The sequence below is a fragment of the Ictalurus furcatus genome, chromosome 6 (assembly GCF_023375685.1).
Source record: "Ictalurus furcatus strain D&B chromosome 6, Billie_1.0, whole genome shotgun sequence".
NCBI lineage: Eukaryota > Metazoa > Chordata > Actinopteri > Siluriformes > Ictaluridae > Ictalurus > Ictalurus furcatus.
In genome coordinates this window covers 22,472,216-22,483,265 of record NC_071260.1, presented here as the reverse complement: position 1 = coordinate 22,483,265, position 11,050 = coordinate 22,472,216, and the positions used below count along the sequence as shown (strand labels likewise).

Genomic DNA, 11,050 nt, shown 5'->3' with positions numbered 1-11,050 from the left:
ATGTGTGCGTGTGTGCGTGCGCGCGCTTGCCTCACTCCAACTTCCTCACTGCAGCCATGATTTCTGTTCTGCACTGATAAGTATGGCGTCCAGAGTCTGTAACATTTTATCGCTTGTGAGCTTTATTTCGATTTTACTACGCTACTGCGCTCGCGCTCAGGCTAATGGCGGTAAGTAGCAATGTCTCACTCCCGTTTTGTTTAACAACAAGGTTTGTTTGTTAAGCATGAGCGTTTCAGTGTAGTGTTATTTATTGCTTCTTGGCTGCAGTCGAGGCGCTAAAAAAGTTGCGTTAATCCAAAAACTCCTTCGATGACAGCGCTACTAGAGGGTTTTTAAAACGTAGCATTGTTTGTAGCTCATAAACTCACGGTGCACGATGACAGCACAATGCCTTTAGCCTTTATGTGTGTTTTGTTAGTCTCCTCTTGTTGACAATTTAAAAAATAATAATAATTTCCTGAATCAAGCAGATTCGTGCTTGTCACGAGTTATGACGACTAATCTGGAAGGTTCCGTGTAGTGTACTTAAAACGAAGCAGGACGCACAGTACAGTATCCTTGATACACTGTTAGTATGGTAGTATATTTTTTGCACATATATTTATAATATCCACTGACTGACCACTTTGTTAGGAAGGCCAGGATAATACTGGTTAAGACCTCTGTTGGCTCTCAGAACAGCCTCAAATCTTCATGGCATGGATTTCACATATATGGTGTTAGAAACATTCCTCTGAGAATCTGGTCCATGTCGACATGATTGTGTCACATAATTGCTGCAGATTGGTCAGCTGGACATCCATGCTGCGAATCCCTAATACTACATTCCAAAGGTGCACTACTGGATTTAGATCTGGTGACTGGGGAGGCCAGTGAAGTATCCTAAACTCATTTTGAGATGACCATGCCATGAGACAATACTTTGAGACATGGTGCCTTAGTGTGCTGCAAAGTAACCATTATAAGATGGGTAAATTTTGATCATAAAAGGATAGTCTGATTGCATTCAGGTGATGTTTGATTGGTATTAAGAGGCCCAATCAGTCGCTCCAGGATTTTTGCAATTGCAAATTTTGCAATTAATGCAAAATCAAGCAAACTCCGCAATATTCGGAGGAGCTTGCAATTTTAAAAAAATTACCACAGATTTGGGCCAAGATGCGTCATGTGATGTCATCGCAACTCGCATTCAGCCAAAGTCCTCTTTGATTCATGTGCGTCGAACAGGAGTACAGTTAAATAGTCTCACTTCATCACTGCGAAACACTGCAATTTTACCAGTTCAAGTAGTTTTAACACAAAAAACACTCTCAAATTTTGTAAAAAGCCGCAGCAAAATCGAGCATTTTTGTTCACAGCAATCACAAAAAAACCTCTGTGAAATCCTGTATGGACTGGTCAATATGTGCCAAGAAAACCTTCCCCACACCATTGCACCACCATCACCAGCCTGAACTGTTGACACAAGGCAGCTTGGGTCCATAGACTCTGTGCCCTCTGTAGCCTCAAATTTTTTTACTTTTTGAGGCTGACAGGAATGAAACCTGATGTAGCCCATCTCCCTCAAGGTTTTACGTGCTTTCTGATATGCTCTTCTGTTTACCACATGGTTCTAATGAGTAGTTGTTCAGCATGAACCAGTCTGGTCATTCCCCTCTGACCTCTCCGATTAACAAGGTGTCTCTGCCCACGGAATGGCCACTCACTGGATGGTTGTTTTTTGTGTTTTTTTTCTTTCTTCTAGAGACTGCTGTATGTAGAAAATCTCAGCATGTGCATGTTGTTGTCTAATCATTTGGCAAGAGCACAACGCACAAAATCGTGCAGATACAGGACAAAGGCTTCAGTTAAAGTTCACATCAAACATCAGAATGAGGAAACTGTGATCACAGTGACTTTGACTGTGTTTGGTGAGGGGCTGTTTTGGTTTGAGTAGGAAACAGCTGGTCTCCTGGGATTTTCATGCACAGCAATCTCAAAAGTTTACACAGAATGGTGCAAAAGCACATTCAGCAAGCAGCAGATCTGCAGGCGGAAATGCAACTGTCCGGTTTCTGTGAACCAGTGCCCTCTGTAGCCCCAGATTCCTGTATAAAGCAATGAGAGTATTTGTATCTGTTTAGTGCTCAAAGTATTCATATTTGTAGGCCCAATCCAGAATACATTTTTAAAATTACATATTAAATATTTAATATGTCCTGGGAAGCACTGAAAAAACACTGACATTCTGTATTTGTATACATTTATAAGACATTATATGTTCAGTCAGACATAATGTGTTCATATTCAGTTATGTCTCTTATATCCTTATACATAATTTTCCCTCCAACTTCTGTGATCAACATTAAAGAATCAGCATTATTCTCCAAAGTATTTCTATAATCATAATCTGATATCAGACTGCAATTTCTGTTGGTTTCCTGGCTGCAGAGACCTTACTCAAAAATACTCTCACTATCTAAATGTGTTTACAGTTTGCCCAGCTGATGTACGGACATGGGTGCCCTTTGGCCAGAGTTGCTATCACTTTGTCCATGGAGAAGAGGATTTGGCCAAAAGTTACACCATAGAGAAAGCTAAAGATATGTGCCAAGGCTTTGGTACGAGTCTTTGGCTTTTCTGCATACTGTTTATAAGTAGGTGATAAATATGAACTCCTAACCACCCATTCTCTCCATAATTTCTTCATCAGCCCTTCTGACGGTGCGCAGTGCTGCAGTTAATGACTTCATCGTTCAGTACAGTCCTAAGGTGTGGAAAGGCACTGTGTACATCTGGCTAGGATTATATTATGACAGTGACGGTAAGGCCTAATGTTTGTCATTTCAATCTGCAATCTGTAGATTTCAAACAGGTAGCTTTACATCAGTTCAGTGGATATGGCTTTTGGGAGGAACCAGGGATCTGTAATATGAAAGGCATGAGGAAACTTCTTGTGTGAGTTAAGCATGAACTTCATGTACAGGTGCATCTCAAAAAATTTTAATATTGTGGAAATGTTCATTTTTTTCGTAACTTAAATCAAAAAGTGGAACTTTGATATATTCTAGATTCATTACACATAAAGTAAAACATTTCAAGCCTTTCTTGTTTTAATCTTGATGATTACAGCTTACATCTCATGGAAATCAAAAATCCAGTATCTCAAAATATTAGAATAAAGAATTTATAACACAGAAATGGCGACCTGAGAAGAGCTCTAATCAGCTAATTAACTCAAAACACATGCAAAGGTTTACTGAGCCTTTAATCTCTCGGTCTGGTTCAGTAGACACAACCACAATCATGGGGAAGATGAAAATAAAATGTGCAATTCATTTGGAAATCAAGGTCCCAGAGTCTGGAGGAAGAGTGGAGAGGCACAGAATCGAAGTTTCTTGAAGTCCAGTGTGAAGTTTCCACAGTCAGTGATGATTTGTGCTGCCATGTCACCTGCTGGTGTTGGTCCACTGTGTTTTCTCAAGTCAAGAGTCAATGCAGCATCTACCAGGAGATTTTAGAGCACTTCATGCTTCCATCTGCTGACAAGATTTATGGAGATGCTGATTTGCTTTTCCAGCAGGACTAGGCACCTGCCCACTGTGCCAAAACTACTAGTAACTGGTTTTCTTACCATGGTGTTACTGTTCTCAATTGTCTAGACATCTCGCCTGACCTGAACCCATAGAGAATCTATGAGGGACACCAGACCCAACAATACAGACGAGCTGAAGGCCGCTATCAAAGCAACCTCAGCAGTGCCACAGGCTGATTGCCTCCATGCCACGCCGCATTGATGCAGTAATTTGTGCAAAAGGACTAAATCCCCGACCAAGTATTGAGTGCATAAATTAACATACTTTTCAGAAAGTCAACATTTCTGTTTTATAAATTCTTTATTATAATATTTTGAGATACTGGATTTTTGATTTCCATGAGCTGTAAGCCATAATCATCAAGATTAAAACAAAAAAAGGCTTGAAATATTTCACTTTGTGTGTAATGAATCTAGAATAAATGAAAGTTCCACTTTTTGAATTAAATTACGAGAAAAAATGAACTTTTCCACAATATTAAAATTTTTTGAGATGCACTTGTAAACACACTTGCTTTAAAATTCCATTATGACCTTGAAAATTGGAGATTAGTGATTTCATTTGAAGCTTGAATGTATTAAAATGTGTTTAATGTTCTCAGAAGCATGACTCATCAGTTACTCAGCAGGCAGACACTGTCTTTTTTTTTTTTTTACTTCATATTTAATAGTAACTGAAAATTATTTTTGATAGACTGGTGGATTTTAATGAAAAACCTAGTTCAAAGTAAACATACATAAACAAATTAAGTTATTTTCAGACTCACTTTTCAGACATCTGTAAACTTTTTAATGATGCAAAAGAGCAGTGAGAAAATAATGTAGGGAACTCAGCACCGAATACAAACACCTCCAGCTGTGCTGTCTAAAGGGGAATAATACAACTTCCTCTCGCTTCATAACTTCAACATCCGGTTATTTTTAGAGACTTGTCTGTAGGTATGGGCAAAACAAAAGACTCGAAGAACATGTAATTCAACCCAGATAACATTTAAATGTGTATGTGTCAGATATCAGGTAATTGTGTAAAAACAGTGCTAGCATTTATTTAGTTTTATTTGTTAATCTATGTATTCATTTAAGGGAAGCTTTTCTGAAAGTTTGATCAAAATAGGTAGAGTTAACATGTACAGTGTAAACAGACTGATAAACTGAATTGATTCATTTTGCAGGTCATGTTGCTGTCAACTCATTGATTTCTCACTCTACTTGTGTATTTCTTTCTTTGTGTATCTGTGCTAGATGATCAGTTTAAATGGAACGATAATTCTATTGTGAGCTATAAGAACTGGGTGGAAGGGGGCTCAGCTGATTGGGACATACCTATAATGGACAAATGTGTGGTGCTGCACTCCACCACTGGCAAGTGGGAGAACATCAGCTGCTCTGAGACAAGTGAGAATGGAGTGGTGTGTGAAGCAGCCCAGAGTAAGCTACAGTCACATTATGCAAAATTATGACTGCATTGTTTCCTAAAAAATTTATTTATTTATTTATTTATTTATTTTTTGGCAGAGACTGTTGTAATTGGGAAAAAGAGTGAGTATGGTGTTGCCTTTTTTTGCCTAGATTCATCGTAATATTGAGACAGGTGACAGATTAAACGAAAAACCTGTGACTTGCACTGTGGAGTCCATAATTTGTGTCCACTTGTCTCCTTAGAGAGAAGTTACTGCAAAACAGTACAAAGTTCCTCTTGGTGATCTCCTTTATCCTATGATGAAAGAGTCCTATGACTCTGCCCAGATTCACATAGCCTGAGGGCTCACTGAATGCATTGATGAGTATGAAAATAACCTATAGACAATTTTTGAGTGATGTTAGTCAGTGTTCACCACCACCATGGTGGCCCAGTACCTTGGTAAGATATACTGATATATACTGATTTCTTCTACTTTTGTGTATATCTTGTACTAAATAGTTTTAGATCTTCAAACGAAATACAACATAAAACAAAGGCAACCTGAGTAAACACACAATAGTTTTTATTTATTTAATTTTTTTTTTATAGCAAAAAAGTTATCTAACACCTATCACCCATGTGATATAACACCTATCAGTAATTGCCCCCTTACACTTAAAATCTGGTTGTGCCACCTTTAGCAGCAATATCTGCAACCAAATGCTTCAGATCAGATATTCATAATTCTGTGGTGGAGTTTTGGCCCACCCTTTTGTGCAGAACTGCTTTAATTCGGCCACACTGGAGGGTTTTTGAGCATGAACAGCCTGTGTAAGGTTCTGCCACAGCATCTCAATTGGTTCAAGTCAGGACTTTGACTAGGGCACTTTAAAACTTTAATTTAGCTTTTCTTTGTGTCAACTAGTGAATGGCTTATACTTCCGGTTAATAAAAAAAACCACTTGTTTCATTTTAGACGATATCACCTTTCTAAAATTCATACACTAGACTCTAGAGTACACCGTGCATAGTGTAAGTGTATAGTACGTCATTTGGGACATAACTTTGGTCTGTGCTTTCTGATGCATGTTTTTGGAACAGTAATGTAATGTAAACGCACCCCGTGCCACACGCAGACCAACTAATCAACAAAGAGATTTGTTGACAACGATTTTCATAATCGGTTATTATCGATTTTATCAATTAGTTGTTGCAGATCTAATTTCAATCACCTTTTCCCTCATCATTTCTGGAATTTCTTTCAATTTTACCATAGTGTGTTACTGAGTAAGACCTTTTAACCAACTTCATGCTGTTGTAAAAGTTCTATTTAAGTGTTGATTTGATTGAACAGGGTTTGCAGTAATCAGGCCTGGTTGCTTCTGGTCCAGCTGAACCCCATTATGAATGCAGTTTCATAGATTTGGGGAATTATTAACTATGGGGACAAATAGTTGGTATTGCTTCATTAACATTTAAAAACTGTATTTTGTGTTTACTCAGGTTGCCTTTGTTTTATCTTAGATTTTGTTTTACTTTCTGAAACAATTTAGTATGAGATACACACAAAAAACAAGAAATCAGGAACAATACTTTTTCACAGCACTGTGTTTTTGATGGCTTTTCCTTTAATTTGTCACCCGTCAATAATCTCCTAAACTTGGCTATATATGGTTTTAATGTTTTTCTGTTTCGTCCCTTGTTCAGATGGCAGTCCTCTCCTCTCTGCACTCGTCATTCTGAGTGTGATTGCTATTTTGGGAATTTCTGCAGTTGTGTGGTTTTTCAACCAGAGTAGCAGCTCTGGCTCACCATTGCTTCCTTCCTTTGAGTACCATCCTCCTTTTAGATCACCCTCGGCTGATCAGACATGCTTGGTGGAAGCTGAAGAGCTTGAGGAAACTTCCTAAAGCCCTGAGTCTTGGGCCTTAATGATGCCGTTGTGTCAGTTACACCCCATTAGAAGTAAAGTGACACAATGGAAGTTAGATACTACACAATCAGCTGTTCTCTGTATATATGCCACTTATCTAGAGTGCAGTTAGTGAATAGTTCTGGTCCATATGCGTGATCTATTGTTTGTCCGCTGTGGTTAATGTATCACAGAAAGCAGAGGAGTGATTTTGGTAGCTAAAAATTTTTTGGCTCAAATATTTGTAACTATTTGGGAAACAGGAGAGATTTTCCATCTAGATGTTACATAAATAATGACAGCACCTTACCTAATCTTTTTGGTCAAAAATGCCCTAAGTGTCCAGGTATCTGTAAAGCTATTTTGTTTAGGTAACATTTATAGTGTTTTTGAGAATTGCACCTTCTGGATGCCTCCTTTTCACAATACAGTGGTAAAATTTTTTGACTTTTTGATGCTATTCTTTACAAACGGAGCAAAGAATGTAATGGGGCTTTTAAATCTGGTTTTTAACAGGTTGGGTTTTGGAGGTGCTTTGTACACAATATCTGCCTGATTTGTTGAAGGGATTGATTTTTTTTTTCCTCCTGTGCAATTTGTATGCTGCATTTGTAATATTAGCAGTGTAATGTAATTATCATCTAAAAGTAAAATGGTGCCTTAAGAAGTATTCTTAATGAAATAATCAGCACAGCAAAAATGCAAGTCTTTATAGTGTAATGAGCATTAATGTCACTGTTGTATTCAAGATTGCACTTTCATCCTGTCTAAGAGAGTGGTGTTTGTGTGTGGGGGGTGTTTGCGTGTGCACCCTACCTTGTTAGCTTTTAACTGTAATCCGATTGATTTAAAGTTGGAGATGTTTAATAAAAGTCTGAATTTATCTTTGTTGGAATTTTGTTCCTGTATTATACAAGTAAGAGGTCATTTTAATGTAAGACACTAAATACCGTTTGATTTTTGTACATACAAAAAAAACAAATACAGTTTTGTTCACTCTTGTATGTCTTTGTGTTAAAGGATACAATTTGAATTTAATACATTTAGTTGAAATGCAGCAATATAACTTGCACACAGAGAGCTTTAGTTATGAGAGGGATCCATCATGCCATGATCTGGCAGAACAAGTGATTTCCTCTGTTTCCTACGTGTACCTCATTTGCTAGGATTTACACTGAAGTCACACAGAAATTAAAGTACTAAAAATGCCCATGTCTGTAGTGTATAGATGATGAAACTATATGAATTAGTATAGCAGATTGCGGCCGGATTAATTACCCTTAGAGGCATTAATTGATGCACCCTGGAAGTGACATTCTACCAGTTCCACTTCAGCTCCAGTGTCTCTCACTGGCATTCCACAGATGCTAGCATTGCTCTAAGTCTTCAGCTGCTGTAAATACTTCATTACATTAATACATTATTCATGATTAATGAGTGCTTGTGGAATGATAAAGCTAATATTGTACCTTAGATTATAACTGCAGTCATATTGATTGGCAGCACTAATTATTATAGACATGAGGTTTATTGATTCATATTATGAAATTGGGGACATTTTCATGCATTTAGATGCATGAGTATTAGACATACTATCATTTCCAATCAGCAATGCCTTATGTAGGAGTACAGGAAACAGTTGTTACACTTGCTTCCTCTTTGTTGACTCCATTTCAAATAAAGAGAGTGATGTATTGAGTTCTCTGTATTAAATGTCATGTGCATATTGAGTCAATATGGGGATTTACAATTTTGAATAATTCCCACCATGCTTAGCGGTTATAGCAGTTAGGACACAGTGTTTACGATCTGTTTAAAAGACAAATTCAGTGTTTGAAATGTTGTTGTTTTTTTGGTAATGCTGTTAACCATATTATGCTGCTTTTGTCAAGTGTGAAGTTTCTCACTGTTCCTGTGTGCATGGATGGAGGAGTGACAGTTGTTATATAAAGAGTAGTCTGCTTAAATTAAAAGCTTCTGTACTACTCTTGAATATGGAACCCCAGCTTGTGACAATGTTTACAATCTCTTGTGAAAAAAAACTATAGAAACTATCACAGAAATTCTAATGGTTTCCACTAGAAATACCATTACAAACCATTAGCTAACCATTAAAATTGTCATTATTGGTCATTCATTTTATATACTAGACATAACATGCCATCTTTAGAAGGCAACAAATTACCAGTGGAGACCCACAGAGACTATTATATCCATCCATCTATCCATTTTCTGTACCGCTTATCCTATACAGGGTCGTGGGGAGCCTTGAGCCTATCCCAGAGGACTCGGGGTACAAGGCGGGGGACACCCTGGACAGGGTGCTAACTCATTGCAGGGCACTACGGACAATTTGGAAATGCCAATCAGCCTACAATGCATGTCCTTGGACTGGGGGAGGAAACCGGAGTACCCAGAAGAAACCCCTAGGCACGGGGAAAACATGCAAACTCCGCACACACAGGACAGAGGCGGAAATTGAACCCCCAACTCCAGAGGTGAGAGGCAAACTTACAACCATCAAAACCATTACAAATTCTATGAGGGTTTCTATTTGGGGGGGTTTCAGCAGGGATATACCACATGTTCAAGAATGCCTATTGCTTTGTTGTAGAAATGTTAACAAATTATAACATTTTGAGTTATTTGCTCAAAGTCTGTGACAAATCTGCCATGGTGTGAGCATTTATTTTAGGAATCACATTATTTGGCAATAACCACTCGTTTGTTAAGAATGTACAGTCAAATTATGACCACTAGAGTGCGCCATGTCTTATGTAAAATACATTGACCTTTCCCAGTTTTCCCAGGCATCGTCAGTGAAAAGTAGGTTACTGAGTCAGGCAATAACCGTTCAAAGATAAGCGTATATTTGTCCCTTTATAATAATTTATAATAGATTAGTGCAGCGCAGATATTAACATTACAAATGATTGGATTATACTATGACAAGTTATATGATACAAGTGAATCAGTTCATTTAGCATGCGGCTGCCATGAACAACATTTAGGTCTACAATCACAGTCACATTTGAACACAAAACAGAAGACATTAAAACTGACATTTAAGTTATTCTTAATTGTAATTGACTTCCTTGCTGAAAAATCCAGCTTGGCCTGAAACAAAACACACCTGATGTTCGAGACCATTTTCTAGCTGTCTTACTTGACTAAAGTAGTAGATTTTCTAATTGCCTTACTGTAATATTATTTTCTTACAGAATATCACTGAATTAGTAGCAGTTATTCAGAAATTGTTTCCACCTATCAGCATTTATCAGCTGACGAAACTGGTTTGACCATCAGCCTGTGTTTTCGCAGCTGCTATCTGTCAGACTAAACTGGATTTTTCTGCAGGGTTAACATACGTGTATGAATTTGAGGCTGTTGAGAGTGAGACTTGAAGCCTTGAGTGCAGAATGTAATGAACAACAGCCACTTTTGGTCATTATAATCACTGCTCCAAAGTCCACTAGGCTAAGCGCAGGTCAGCATGTTCACAGAGCATGCTGTTGTTATGACACACATATTTCCTGTCTCAATCTGAGCTGCCTTTGGATGCAGCTGAAACTGGATCTTACAGAGGTATGCATGCATTCACGCCACTTCGGTTATGGTGCTTTTTTTCCATTTGCACAAATAGCACAAATAAGTTCCTCTGATGAATACAAGTAGTGCATGAGTAATGTATGCTATGCCCCAGTAGGCATTTTGTAGTATGTCTGATTAAAGAGAACTAACACACTCCTACCATTCCTTCTCTAGATTAACATGTGAGTATCTGTCTGAGACTGGCAGGGTTTAGAGTAACAAGAGTCATGGAACATTGTGTCCTGCGATTTCTCATAATCATGCTCTTTGAAATAGCAACCCAGTCATGGAGTGTGTGTGTGTGTGTGTGTTTTCCAACAGTCACTTGCAGTCTTATCTGCACACAGTGAATCATCAGCAAAATAGCTGTAAGGTCAAACTGTGTCTCAAACACTGAACACCACACACATGACTTCCGGAGGTTTGCCTTCCTGATTCTACAATGTCTATCTACATCTAAGATAAATGGCTATTATAAGTTAAGAAACGTACCCCCTACAACCTCCCACACTTTTTTTTTTATCTCGTTCCCTGTTTCTCCTGCACAGATGTCTCAGAAAGCAAGAAT

The 11,050-nt window shown here is 38.1% G+C and overlaps 1 protein-coding gene across 1 annotated transcript; it reads left to right on the top strand.

Annotated features, from left to right (window-relative positions):
- Positions 1-7,774, top strand: cd302 (CD302 molecule). Its single transcript, XM_053627157.1, has 6 exons — positions 1-170; positions 2,478-2,603; positions 2,696-2,806; positions 4,820-5,005; positions 5,093-5,116; positions 6,687-7,774. Exons 1-6 carry the CDS (start codon positions 83-85, stop codon positions 6,887-6,889), a joined length of 738 nt encoding a protein of 245 aa, XP_053483132.1. The 5' UTR covers positions 1-82; the 3' UTR covers positions 6,890-7,774.
- Positions 7,775-11,050: the final 3,276 nt, after the last annotated feature.

Bases quoted from the DNA above. Each gene is read 5' to 3' on its own strand.
- cd302 (XM_053627157.1), top strand. From the start codon at position 83: ATGGCGTCCAGAGTCTGTAACATTTTATCGCTTGTGAGCTTTATTTCG. The intron at 171-2,477 runs GTAAGTAGCAAT...ATGTGTTTACAG, and splicing joins TCGCGCTCAGGCTAATGGCG to TTTGCCCAGCTGATGTACGG. The intron at 5,006-5,092 runs GTAAGCTACAGT...ATTTTTTGGCAG, and splicing joins GGTGTGTGAAGCAGCCCAGA to AGACTGTTGTAATTGGGAAA.